Below are 14,460 nucleotides of genomic sequence, written 5' to 3'. Positions count from 1 at the left end.
GGCTGAGGCAGGAGGATCGCTTGAGCCCAGGAGTTTGAGGATGCAGTGAGCTCAACAGAGCAAGACCCTGGAAAGAAAGAAAGAGAAAAAGGGGGAAAGAGAGAGACAGGGAGGGAGAAAGAGAGAAAGAAAGAAAAAATAAAAAGGTAACTGGAACTCAAAGATGTTATTTTGAATGTCAACGCTGGAACAAAGGCATAGATTCTTTCAAGATAGTCAAGAGGAGCCTAAACTCAGAGATGTTCTGTGATTTTTTCCAAGATCACACAGCATTTTCACTCTGCAGAGCTGGTGCTGGAATGCAGGACCCTGGACCCTCCCGCAGCCGTGCGGTGCCTGCCCGGGCCCTGCCCAGCCCCGCATCTAGGTGCGGATGTATGGATAGATAAATAAAAGCCAAGAGACACATGATGGCAGGTGAATAGTAGACAGACTGACGCTGCATTTGACAGGTGACACACATGTTGATAGGCTAGATGATAAAAAGAAGATGGATTTTATGAGCTGACCGACAAACCAACAGAAACGCACACAGGAAGTTGCTTTAGAACCAAAGTATGCCAATCGCAGGAACAGCTAACAGTCTTATTTTCTATTTAGTCAAATCATAAACACGCACAGGTGACCCACGCTTCCTGTTCAAGGTTTGAAAATACCCAAAAACTGACAGAAAGAAACGAAAACACTCAGACTTTGAGAACCACCCGGTGAAATGACCGAGAGCTCGTTGGGCCTCGGGTGTTGCCGGAAATGGCCGACGACCGCCCTGGGCTGCGCGGCGGGACGGGGGCGTGGCCCGCTCAGCACGCGGAGCCGCTTCGGGTGTTTCCGGAAACTGCCGAAAACCATATTGAAGTGGGCGGGGGAGCCCGGTGGGCGTGGCTGGATGGCTCTGGGGTACTCGGAGTTGCTTCGTGGATTTCCGTAAACAGAACCGAAGCTTCGTCTTCGGAATCGAGGAGGCGCGCGCGTCCCCGGGGGTTACCTTCTTCGGCTGTTTCCGGAATTCACCCGTAGTCGGTGGCCGGGAGAAGAAGGCGCGGCCCCCTCCCGTTTCTAGCCGCTTCGGATGTTTCCGGCTGCTGCCGGCGGAAAGAGCCGAGGGCCGGCGGTGGTGGCGGCCATGTTGGGAGCAGCAGGTCCGGCGGCGGCTGCCTGTGTGCCGGGCGCGGAGCAGTGCCGCTGAGGGCAGGGGAGGAGCGAGGCAGGCGGCCGGCTGCGGCGGCAGAGAGTAGGCGGAGCGGCGCGGCCCGGCTGAAAGGCGGCACAGCCCAGCCGGGGGTCGGGGGGGTGCGGTCCGGAGCCGCTCGGAGCCGGCGCGGCCTAGCCCGAGCGGCGCATCCCCGGGCTGGCGTGAGCGGCTGCCCGGCCTCCCCGCACCCCCGGCCGGGGCCCATGCGGCGGGTGCTCCTGCTGTGAGAAGCCCCGCCCGGCCGGGCTCCGCGCCTTCCCTTCCCTCCCTTCCTCCAAGCTTCTCGGTTCCCTCCCCTGAGATACCGGCGCCATGTCCAGCGCCCGGACCCCCCTACCCACGCTGAACGAAAGGGACACGGAGCAGGTAAGGAGCCCCGAGGGCTCCCCGAATTCTCTGGCTGGGCCCCTGCACCTTGAGGAGTCTCCTCCCTCCTCCGCTCTCCTCGTGCCCCTGCTGCCATCCTGCAAGCCTCGGCTGCCCTGTCATCCGGCTCTCGTCTCCGGCCCCGCACATCCCCCTTCCGAGTCCTGACCTGGGACCCACCTTGTCCTGCCTCCAAGCTGCACACTTGTCTTTCTGCCAACCTCTCTCTCCCTTCACCGCTCTCCTGCGCTCTTCCGTGTCACCTCCCCAGCTTCCCCTTCTCTTCCCTTTTTCTCTTAGGGGCCTTTCTGGTCTTTCTCCACCCACGCTTAAAGCAGCCACCCTCCCGCTCCTCGAACAGCAAGCACCCGCGATTTGCCACAGATCGTTGTCCACCTCTCCCTCCATCTCTCTTGCCTCGCTTCCCCTCCGGCCGCACCGGTTTTCCCAGTCCCTGGTTATCACCCTTAGGGTGCTTGCCCCGCAGTGTGTTCTCGATCCCTGTCCCTTTCAGTTCCCCAGCTTTTTCTATCCTGCTTCTTCCTTTTCCAAATTGTACTCTCCCTCTTGCTTGCAACCCACCAGCTCCACCCTCATCACCTTTGCAAATCGTTCGCCTACTCTTTGCTCATCACTTTCCCTTCTTTTCTCCAGGAGCTCCCTGGTTCCTGGCGCTGGCATTTGTCGCTTCCGTGTTTCACATACAGCTGTCATGCGCACAGTTTTCCCACAAGTTGCCTTTGGGGTTTCAGTCATCACTCCCTTCAGAGTCTTTGGGTCCTTCTTGTTCTCTTTCCCCTGGTGTTTGGCTTTTAAGTTCCTGGACCTCCTGTTTGTCGCTGTGCTGTTCTACGAGCCTGCTCCCTGGGCTCTTCCTCCCAGTGAAAAGACACTCAGCCCCCAGTGTATTAACACAACCTGTTGCTCAGTCCTTTCCCGGGTCTCACTGCATCACAGTTTTTGCCTTTCTGTCTTCTTACACTGCAACACAAACCATGTTGCCTTTTGTATCTGTCCACTCCCACCTCTGTCCTTTCTCATAGTATCTTCCTCCTTGCTTGTTGCCTTCCTGTTTCTCCACCCTCACCCCATCTTCCTTACTATGCTGCTTAATCAGTGTTGTCTTTCGTCTCCCTGTTAGTCTCCTGCCTTCTTCACATCGTTGTGCTTATCCCTGCCCTATGCTCCTGTCTGTTCCCTTCCTGTTGGCTAGTCTTTGTAATTCCCGGGAAGTCTAGGCCTTTTGCATGCTAGTTTCTTGAGCTATACCTCAGCCTCAGACCCTACCTGCTCCCTCTCATGCTGGCAATCAGTGCTTTCATTTGTCACCCAAGCCTTAGCTTTTTCTGTGTCATCTCACCTCTGAGCTAACAGGCGTCCACTTTCCACTCCTCCCCTTTCTTTCACCATCTCCAGTGTCCCCTGCTGACTGCTCTGTGGAGAGTCCCCTGCCTGTCATCTTTCTTGGTGGAGAACTTTACTAGGCCAAAAAAGCTTGACTTGAAAAAGGAGCTCTTCTGCCCTGGGGCTGCTGTGCTTTTGCATTCTTTTCCCTCATTACATCCTTTGTTTCCCTCTAGTTCCCTTCTGTCTTTGTAGCTCTAGCTACTGTTATATTCTCTTGCATGTTACCATCCTTTTCTGAAAAATTTTACCTCCACCTTTCATTTACTGCATTTTTCTATTTTGTTACTGCCCCCGCCCCCCCCCACACCTTTTCACCTGGCCAGTTAAGAACTCAGTAGGAGTTCTGGACAGAGGTTTTGTCCTGCTGGGTTGACCCTTTTGTTACTGATGGATTATTTGCTTCTGGGGATGAAATGGGGGTTGAGAGGGAGGGATGGTTGATTTCCGTTTCATCATTGGATTTGGCAGCTGGTTCCGCATGGGACAGAGGTCTTTGGAGACAGAGGAGCATGGTTGTGTCCCACAGTCTTTCTCTCCCTCACTTGCCAGCTGTTTCTCTCTCCTTCCTGGGAACTACTTTCTCTAGGCCTTCTTGAGATTGTTTATTCCATCTCTTTTCCTCTTACAACCTTTGTTTTAGCAGGTAAACCCTGCTGAACCAGAGAACTTTCCCAGACTGTTGATTATGAGCTGCTAGGAGGAGGCCAAGTGACTGACTGGCGTCCTCAGGCATTTGGGGAGTGGCGATGGAGTGCCTACTCTCTCAGTGAGGCCTGGGGGGGCATTGTGTTCAGCCAAGTAGAGTAACAGACTGCCTCAATGTGGTTTCTTTGTGCTGTTTACTAAATGTAAATGTATTATTACCATGGTCTTTTTTTTATGATGTGTGCATTTATTTCCTTTCTTCCTTACTTGCCTGGCGTACTGCTAAGCGTATAGTAGGGACATCCACTGATTTCATGGCAGCAGTAATCAGTGACCATTGTGGAATGTAAGCTACTCTTTGATAACTTTGTCCAGAGCAGTAGCTGCATACATTATCATCCTGTTCCTGTTATGATTACTCATCTTGTTTTTGCTCTTTATGGACTTAGGTTCCCCTGAGCTACTTCATATCTTCTACTGTTGTTCTCAGGGTGGCCAGTCACACTATCGACTTATATTAAGTCTCATCCCAGTAAAAGCAGGAACTTTAAAAAACCCTGCATACACCTATTCCAAGCAGGTGCCTATGTTCTTTAAAACAAGAAAAAAGACAAGCAGCAGCTCCTCTGGTCACAAGGCCAGGATGTCAGGATTGGCCTCCTTTGGAATAGATCATGCCACCAAGTGAAAGTAAGAAATCTCTTCTTGGTCCTGCTGGGATTCCAGCTAAAGTAGTTGTGGAAGCTCAATCATTGCAGTAGTCTTAATGTTCTGAAATAAAAATCAAGGGATTTGGTTGGGCTGATTCCCTCCACCCAAGGGTCCTGTATCACCTTATTTAGATTTCAATTATTTAAACTGGTTTCACGAGAAAATAGGTAAACAAACACTGCTGGTTGTCTCCAGTCTCCTTTCTTGCTCTTCCTCTCCCTCCTTCTTTAAAAATGTGGCTGATGAGAAGCTGTTTCCAGGAGCTCTTTGATCACATCTGAAACACATAGACACAGACAGAAAATGTGGAAGCATAAAAATAAACCTTGTGTTGCAGGGAGATTGGCTGTTTGCTGTCAACTCTGCTTCTCACAGTGAAAGTAGGAGATAAAAAAAAAGTCAGTCCCTGTCTTTAAGATGTTTTTTGCGACACCTGGTTCCAGATGTGCTTTTTCACAGCCATAGACGTCTTCCTTTTGCAGAGGGTTCTGACCTGGGGCTGGTAGTTTTGGGGATTCTCAGTCTGTGAGCTGAGTTTCTGTTTGCTTCTTTTCCAAATGGCTCTGCTGGCCTGGAGGCTTGGCAGTCATGAAAGCAATCAGCAAGATGACTGTTTGTCTTCCAGCCAGCAGCAGCGGTAACAAGCAAGTGTGAAGGGTCCAACTTCCAGAGTTCACCTGCTAGAGCTTTCTGTAACACCTGGGGGAGGGGCTACATGGCTTGGGACCTGCTGTACCTCTGGGCCTTAGAAACTACGAGAGAGGGCTTCTGAGAGAGAATAGAAGCCTCTCACTATCTCCCCCCACCCTTGCTGCTGCAGTAGTCAAGGGAGGGGGCTGCTGTCAGTCTTCTAGGGAGTGCGTGGCATTGTTTATTCTCTCAGTTCTAGGAAGAGGAATTTGGAAGTCTTGGTGAAAAGAACAAATTCAAGTTATAGAATCCTGTAAAGAACAGCTGCGCCACTCCAAACACACATATTCATTGGATCCCAGTGTTGACTCTGGCTAAATGTTTCTTTGCTTTTAATGTCCTCCTGGTAGATTGGCTTGGTTAGCTAGCATGTCACTCCACAATTCCGTGAGCTGTGCAGCACTGTGCCCTGGGTCCTAACTCTGACTCTGTCCTTTGATTATGGCCAGGGGCTCCTTGGTGGTAGTGCCTCTGGTCAGGGGTCTCACTTTATGCTTGGCCCTAGTGATCAGGAATGAGATGCTGTTAGAGCAAGGGCTTTAGGGGTCCCTGAAATTCATAGACTTGCCGTATCATAACCTTTGAACCTGGTAAAAGTAACTGCACATACTAAATTGCAATAATTTCTCTCCAATTTGTGGACTTCAGGAAGTAGCTAAACAGATGGATAAAAGGCAGTCATTAAAACTTGGCCTGCTTCAGATTAAAATCAAGTTTCCACAGGGATAACTGAATCTTTCAGACTGTGACCAAAGATTGGGCCAAAGATTTTTTTTTTTTTTAGCATAAATGTCTTAACAGAATTGATGCCTATGAGTTAGGAAAAGATAGCGAATTTGTTTGCCTGAGAGGTTTACATGTTTAGATCTCTTGCAAGTTAGATTAGATTGTTTCTCCTTTGGACAGAACAACCCAATTCTCAGTGGGTATTTGACCAGGACTAACCCAGGCCTTCGTGAACACTTTCCCATTGAGCACTTAGCCACCTGGCTGGCATTTCTTTTCTCCCAGGAGCTTCTATGATGTTCCTACATATGTATTATGTTGACTTGAATGAATATTTTATGTCGAGTGCAGCCAAGCCTCAGACTTTGTGGCCCATTATGGATAAGTGGGGCGGGGGCTGGGTGCCACCTTTGGCCGGCCCCATGATAGCATCTCTGCTAAATGGACTCCCCCAGCAGCACTTTGAAGCCCATTAATGGATTGGGTTGAAGTAACCCCAGCAGATGGAAAGGGTGAGGAAGGTGGTCATCTTCCTTTCCTGAGTCTGCCTGATGAGGCTTTCCTGCAGTAACCAGCACCATCCCAATTCCCTCTGCTTGGTTAAGCTGTGGACTGGGGATACTACTAGGCCTCTGCTTTGACAGGAGGTATGGAAAGGATTTGATTCTCTTTTAGCTATGGTGGTGCCGCCAGGTTTACCACTTTCCCATCAAAGCAAAAATTGAGAGGGATGTAGAAGGGGTGGGTGGAGTTTAAATCTGGCTCTTCCTTCATCAGTGGAAGTTCAGCAAAATGACAAGCCCTATAGGTGGCTGAGTTTCGTTCTTTTGATGGGAGATTCCAGTATTGGTATGTTTTGCACTTGAAGCTCGAGTTCTCCGGGCTTTCTCCCAGCCTTCGTCAAACATGAGTGAGTCAGTGAAGTGTTATCTGTGCATTTTTCCCCTTCTGTCTCAAAAAACGGAAGAATAAGCCTTTACAAATCCTGTGGGGAAGAAAGTCACCCTGTCTTACTGCTGGCATGGGAAGAGGCAGGTTAAGTCTCCAAGCAGAATGGTACTGCCCCTTCACAGCCTTTTTGGTGTAGGCCACTGAAGATCATTGCTAATCTTTTAGACTGAGATGGTATAGCTGATTCTGAAACACCAAGACAGAATCTGGCCTCTTGGTTTCCAGTTATCTCAGAGGAGGCATGCCGTTTCCTACTCTTGCCCTCTAGACCAGCTCCTCCTTTGGGGGGTATAAATAGGCTAGATCCTTTTATCTGCATATCTGTTTTTGTCTAGAATGTTTGAAGTTTCTTGGTCCCTGGGGGGAGTTCTTTCCACAGATGTCTGTCTTTGGATTGGTACTTATTTCCACCTACTTCCAGTTTTTCCTTACATTTCTCATTAGTAAATGGCAAAAAGGGCAAAAATAAATGTATTTCCTCTTGTATGCCAAATCATTAATTTTAGGCATATAAAGCTGTATGATCACACATGATTTGTTAGGAGAGAGGGTGAGATGGACACTAATATTGGTGGCAAGGTGATCCCCAGGGATAGTTGGTGCTGGGGAGACAGAGAGGAGGGGTGTGTGCAATTACTGGCTCTGAGCCACCTTTTTGGCCTTTTTCTTTTTAACATAAGGAAGGCGGAGCAGACCAGGGGCTTCTCTGTAGAACCAGTCAAGCTGGTTTTGAGCAGCCTCGGCCTATTTTCCCGTGTGCTCTTTGGGAAGTTGGCAATTCAAAGGTCTGCCTGCTCTGGGTCTGTGCTCCTTCAGGCGTGAGTTTTGGAAGCCGGCTGTAAACAACCCCCTCCTCCTCCCCAAACACTGAATGGATCTCTGAGCTGGGCCCGCACTCAAGGGAGGAGACTTTCTCTACACTCTATGCTGAACTTCAAGGCAACTTTGTTTTATGCACCTTTCACTGGAAGCTCTAAGACACGGCTGCTTTTCTTGAGCCCCCTTGCAAATTCACTGCTTGGCAAAAGGCCCTCAGCCTGGCCAGGAGGAGGGGACTGGGTCTGCTGTTGGCTCCCTATTTGTGGATCTGGAAGGGAATTGGGATTCCTGACTGCTGTGATCTGAGTGCTAAATTCAGTGAGACCCCAGACCTTTTGGGTCTGTGCAGTGGAACTGTCTGTCCAGGCCTGCTGGGAAAGAAAAGAGAGAAGGAATAGTTTTTGATCTTTGGCAGCTTACAGGTACATCAGGCATGGGAGACAACCTGTGGGAAAGGCAGGAGCTATCAGGCACCACATGTGCTGGCACTTCCTAAAACAGCAGTGGGGAGTTTTTCTCAGGGAATAAGACTTAGCCAGATTCTGAGACTCATGTGACCATCAGTGCTGCTAATGGAGCAGGATTGTTTTCTCAGTCTCCCCACTAAGCAGAAAATTCCCGAGTATGAAAGTTTGGTAAGTAGTGAGTGAAACTACTGCAGACAGAGCTCTAGCCTGTGTCCTTGCCCTTAGGTGCTGGCTGCACCTGTTGCTACTACAATGACCTTCTCCCGAGCACCATTTTGCTTTGGGGATTGTTTCGGTTACTGATATCCCATATGTAGGGTGGTTCCCTTTTTCCTCCACCTTCTTTAGACCTTAGTTTACCCCAAACTTCCCTCCTCCCCTCCACAGATGGCTGTCATTGGGCTGTCTTTGCATGTAGTGGTAGAGGCACTTGTGCCTCGTTGCTTTGTCTTTTTGCCCATGGGAGTTTGAATTACTGGGTCTCCAGTCATAGGAAGTGGGGCCGCTTAGGCCACCTTGGTCTAGCACTGCAAACTGATTGAGTTGGCTTCTGGCAGAGGAGAGAGGAGAGGCCAGCACTTTTTAACTTCCAATAAGTGGTTCTGCTGTGGTTGACTGCCACACTAGAAAAATAATTTTTTTCCTTGGGGCCATAGTGTTTTATTATGATAATGGAATAAAAACTTCAAAAACAAAATTTTGTAATTTAATGAAAAATTTATTTTTTATTGTTTTCTGTTTTTTTTCAATAAAAACGTAATATAAAAACTTGACAATTAGTAATGTAAAAAGTAATGTGAAAACTTGAAAAATTGTTCGTAAGGGTAAACTATTTCTTGACTTGTCAGGCTTAAGTGTAATTTAAATGTAAACATAAACAGAAAAATGAAAGATAAAGAGACATGTGAGTTATATATGTTTCACGAGGCCCCGGGCTCAAAACTAGCTTGAGTTAAATACAACTCAAGCATTTTATGTGTTAAGAGCAGATTTTGCAGCCTGATTCCCTAGATTGGAATCCAGCATCAGCCTCTACTATGGCCTTAGCTTCCTTAATCCTTCTGCTCCTGTTTGCTTATCTGTACAGTGGGGGTAAGAATAGTACCTGTCTTACAGGTATAGTTGTTGTAAGCATTAAAAGAGTTAATATAATATAAAGAATTGAGAATTAAATTAAGAATATAAAGTTCTTAGACTAGCACCTGACACAGCAGAATATTCGTTGTCATTATTGTTCCAGTTGAACAACTTAGTGAATTTTCTCTGAGCACCACACAGCTCTAGGTCAGTATGAGGGATGCACGTTGGAATTTCTCTGTAATCAGTTGAAAGAATCTTGTTCTCCCTGCCTCTTCTAGCTATTGGGTTCCCATACGTGCTTTTTCTAACATATCTTTTTAAAAAATTTGTTTATTTTTATTAGTTTGCTTTTTTGCCAATCAACTATCTGAGAGAAAATAGAATGCTGAAGAGGTTCATGTACTTTTGAGAGCACTGTAAAAAAAAGTTCATTTTTTATAAGGCATCAATATTAGGTGGTTTTATTGATTAGAGGGGGGAAAAAACCCAAAAAAACCCCCATCCACTGCCTGCCTGTATTTCTCTGTTGTAAATGGTGGTGGTGGTGGTGGTGGATGTGTATCCTCATCACTGGCTGGAAGGCCAAATCCAAAGTCACTAGAGCTTCGGTTTTTTGAGCATTGGGGTCTAGGTGATAGAGGGAAAGCAGTAGGGTTCTTCTGTTACAGGGTCCCACCAAGTGCAGGGATTCCTTTCATCATATCTCTTTCTTTAAAAAGTGCAGTGTTGACCCTGTGGCCCCAGGAGAAAGCTCCCTGTTGCTCTTAAAGACCCCATGGGAACTTAGCAGCATGATTGTAGGTTCCTTTTTCCCTAGCAGAGTGGCCTTCAGGGCAGGTTCTTGTTAGCCTCCCCTTTGAGAGACCTGAAGGGATGCAGCCATTTCTGAGCTGCGCCTGTGAATTTGTGGACTTTGAATCTTGGGCTCAGATGTTGAGCTCTATTGGTTCCTTGTTTGTCTTCATTTCCTTGCCATTTCTGGAGCCTGAACACCTTGTCAGAACAAGTAAGATGCTTCGTGTAGCAACTGTAGCTGGGGGAAGGTAACAGTGTCTCCTCAGAACTCATCCGGGACTATTTCTTTCACCATATTTTCCTCTTCCTTTTGACCCCTCTGCTGCCTTGTCTCACTTCCTTTTTTTTCTGTTTGGCTTCTTTGCACTCCCTTCATTATCATGTCCATGTTCCCGTTCGTCCGTGGTGGGTTTTCATCTACTTGTTCCACTCTCCCTTTCCTGTTTCTGTGCCTCTTTGTGGCATGGCTCAGGAGAGGAATTTTGATAGTCTGAGATCTCCTTCATGTATAGCATCCCAGACCACCTAGTCCTTTCTTTCTCCCATTCCTCTGATTTCTATAAAGTTAAGGATTAGAAAATGAGTTCTTTAAATGTCTCTGGAGCCACCTTCCTCAGGAAAGCCAGGCTTGGAGACCTGACAACTTACTAGGGACTGCATCTTGGTTTCCGTGGTGACAGGCTCTAAGCTAGTTCTGGGCTGTTTCCTCTGACTTACTAGGAAGACTGTGTAAGTCTAGACTCTGTTTTGGGAGAGATCTGGGGAGGCACTTGTTAATTTTGGACAGTGTGGTATTGAATTTGGTTCTAAATGTGATCTGGGGACCCTGTGGGTTGCTCAGACTCTTTGAGGTGATGCATAAAGTCACAATTATTTCCATTGTGACATTAACATAGTATTTACCTTTTTCACTTTCATTCCCTCACCGGTATGTATACACAGTTGCATTTTCCGGAGGCTAAATGATGTGTGGTGACATCATCACTTTCTGGCTAATGAAATGTGTGATTCTGTATTATTGTGTTTCCTAGAATTTTTAAGGTAGTACTTTAAGGTAAAAATATAGAAGTTTCCAATGATGAGCGCAGTCTGTTCCCAGTACTGCTACTGTGCTCTTACCAGCTCTCTTTGGTTATAACTGCTATAATTTTTCTGTTAATCTCATTATTGCGTAATAAGTCATTATTTTGAAATCTCAGCATTTTCCTGGTACCTTTGAGGAAACACAGCAAGAAGTAAGCACAGCTTATAAAATATACTTGTTAAAAACTTTTGGGAAAACTTCTAATTTTTAAAATGTTACTTACAACTTATTTAAGCACTTAATTTTATTTTACTCTAAAATAGAAGGAAATTTATAATATTTCCCTTATATTTAAGGATGGATTCAAAAAGGGAGATTGTTGGAAGACTTGCTTTTTCAACCCATAACCGCACCTTCTGTGTTTAAAGCCAGTAAACAGGATACATCAACAGGTGGACTCTGTGCCAAAGAAACTGGGCATAAATGCAAATAAGCATTGAAAAAAAGAAAAGAAACAAAATTATAATGAAAGTTATCTTTTCAGCTTTATAGGTGTTCATAATGTACCTTATTGTGTCTTATGCAACAGAGCATTTTCATATAGTATTATGGTACCAGTTAAGTTGCGGCATTCTTTCAACATCCAGTCATTCAGAATTTAAAACAAAAGGAATTGAATATTTTAAGTGTATGTACTATGAGCTCTTTAAAAGCCAAAATTTGTTCCAGCTTTTCAAACTAGAACCTAAAAATTCACTGAAGCCTTGTACAGGGTAAGTTAGCACATCGCTTTGGCTGGAGAAGCCTACACAATAGCTGAGAGAGACTATTAAGTGTTGAACAGCTGACATTCCTGAATGCCCACTGGATGAAAAGTCAGGGCAATGCCACTTCAAATGTTACTGGGACTCACTGAACTAAATATTTAGCTGCACACCTGAAGACCAAGTTAATATCTTGTTTACAGAATTTTACTTTCACCTTACAAATGAGCAGATCTATAAATGTGGCTCTACATGCTGTATCAGCACCAACTCTCTCCAAAGAATAATTTCTTTTATGTGAATGCTCAGCAACAGACACAAGTGACGATAAATATTCAAAGGGTTGAATAACTTTTTGAATCTCATGGTTTATCCTGGAACAACTTCATTTCCATTTGTACTGTTGGTGCAGAAACAATGGCAGAGAAAACTGCTGGCACCATAACATGGACAAAGGTAGTGGCACCAGATTCTACCAGTGGTCATTGTTGTGGTTTTCTTTGGGGGGAAAAAAAGCCGGGGGGGGGGGGGGGAGGAAAAAAAAGCCATTTTCACTTAAGAATGTCCTGGATGGAAGACTAAAAATTATTAATTTTTATTAAGTCTCAACCCTCTAATAAAGGTCTCTTTACTATTCCAAGTGATGAAATGCAAAGCATCCATGAAGCATTGCTGCTGTATACCGTAGTGGGACAGTGGTCTTAAGGAAAGCACGTGTGTGATGGAGCTGAACCAGTTGTAGGGGTTACCGTTTTTGTTTGAAGGGACAACTGATGGACAAACTATAGTTGTTCATGCTTGAGTATTTAGTGGAGATTTTCTTGAATATGAACAAAGTGAGCCTATCACTGTCACTAGTGGTAAAATTCAAGTTTTCAAGCAAAAGTTAGAATTTTGGAAAACTCGTATGTGTTAAAGACTTTTCCAATAAGCTTGGTGGTGAAATTAATGAATGTGAATATTTAATATTGGGCAAAATGTCAGTATTTGGAAATTCTGCATTATTCAGGTAACATGTATTTTCCAGATTGCCACTGGGTAAAAGAGCCATTCAAAGCCAAGATAACCAGTGGATTTTAATGTAAAAGTATACAAAAGGTTCATTGATAAAATTTCAGAATCCGTATTGCAGCTAGCCTTTAAAAACTACCGCTTGTTGAGTTTTGATCTAGTATCAAAGAAGAAGATCCTCAGTATCTGAAAGGCTATTAAACTCCATTTTCCAGCTACATGTCTCTGTGAAATGAGATTTTCTTCATATATTTTAATCGAAATAACATCAAAACACATTGAACACAGAAGCAGATGAGAAGTCAGCTGTCTTCCATTAAGCCAGACATTAAAGAGATGTGCAAGAACATAAAATAATGCAACTCTTGTCGTGAAATTTTATTTTGTTTTGGAAAATACTGTTTTTCATTAAAAAATAGGTTATTTGTATAAACATGTCATGGATTTATTGTTATTTTGACTGAACTGATATTTAAAAAATTATCAGTTTCGATTTCTAATAAGGTAGGTATGGATAGCTGTAACCCACTTAAACAAAAGATCTTTGCAGTCATCAATAATTTTTTAAGCATGTAAAGTGTTCTTGAGGCAGGCTTGGTGGCTCAGGCCTGTAATACTAGTACTCTGGTAGGCCAAGACAGGAGGATCCCTTGAGGTCAGGAGTTCAAGACCAGCCTGAGCAAGAGCAAGAGCAAGACCCCATCTCTACTAAAAATAGAAAAAATTAGCCAGGTTTGATGGTGTGTGCCTGTAGTCCCAGCTACTCAGGAGGCTGAGGCAGGAGGATCACTTGAGCTCAGGAATTTGAGGTTGCTGTGAGCTAGGCTGGTTCCACAGCACTCTAGACCAGGTGACAGAGACTCTGTCTCAACAACAACAGAAGAATTCTTGACACCAAAGGTGATAAAACTGTTGTAGACAAAACTGGGTTGCTTGTCCCCAGTCTTGATTGTTTGGTTACTTGCTGTGACTTCATAAGCTGCCCTTGTTTTGCATTTCCCAGCCCCGTATAATCCCTGCCCAGCCCTCAGGAAGGCACTCAATTTTTGGTTTGCAGTCCTTGTGGCTCTGGAAGTTAGTTCTCTGTGACATGAAGGACTTTGACCAAAGTTGGCTGATTTCTTTCTTATGATACACATGGCATTGGCCCCGTGGATTTTGTTGACTTTTTAAAAAATATTTTTAAAAATTGTTTTAAAGTTCATTTATTCTTTTTCTTTTTTCTTTATCTCTTAAATCTTTCTCCTTTTTTGTTTTCATTTAAAATTTTTTACTTTTATAATTTTTTCCTATTTTTTAGTTTTTTATACTCTTTTTGTTTAATTTATTAGTATTTTTTGTTCTTTTGGACTGCTGTTGTGTTTTGGTTGCATTATGAAATCAGTTTGTGAGGTGGAGTTCGTTTGGTATATAGTTAGTTGTGGTTCAGAAAATAGAAGAACTTTTTATTAAAAATAAGTCATTTGTGTTTACATGTAATGAGTTTATTAATGTTCTTTTAAATTAATTGATAGACATTTTTTCTCATTTCAATTTCTAATATAGTAAATATTGAGAGATTTAATCCATATAGGCAAAAGCTTTTTGGGAGTTTATTTTTAAGATTACAAAGGGTCTTGACACCAAAAAGTAAGAATCACAGTTGTAGACAAAACTTGGGTTGATTCTCCCTGGCTTGATTGGTTGGCTTCTTGATAACTTGATACGAGAAACTTCTGTTTTGCAATTTTCAGTCCCTGTTTAGTCCTGGCTTAATGGTTAATTTTTTTTTTAATTTTGAGATAATCTTAAATTTATAAGAGTTGTAAAACA

General features: G+C 44.6%; 1 protein-coding gene across 10 annotated transcripts in view; it reads left to right on the top strand.

Moving 5' to 3' along the window:
- Positions 1-931: 931 nt before the first annotated feature.
- MARK2 (microtubule affinity regulating kinase 2) overlaps positions 932-14,460 on the top strand; it is a 56,743-nt gene continuing 43,214 nt past the window's right edge. For 9 of the 10 annotated variants that reach the window (XM_045556251.1, XM_045556249.1, XM_045556246.1 and 6 more), the window contains exon 1: positions 944-1,558. In XM_045556251.1, coding sequence (XP_045412207.1) covers positions 1,505-1,558 — 54 coding nt within the window. In that variant the 5' untranslated portion in view covers positions 944-1,504. Of the gene's footprint in view, positions 1,559-14,460 lie in introns of all 10 variants that reach the window. The other variant, XM_045556252.1, reaches the window with a different exon arrangement.

Source organism: Lemur catta, chromosome 7, assembly GCF_020740605.2.
Source record: "Lemur catta isolate mLemCat1 chromosome 7, mLemCat1.pri, whole genome shotgun sequence".
NCBI lineage: Eukaryota > Metazoa > Chordata > Mammalia > Primates > Lemuridae > Lemur > Lemur catta.
This window is presented reverse-complemented; position numbering and strand designations above follow the sequence as displayed.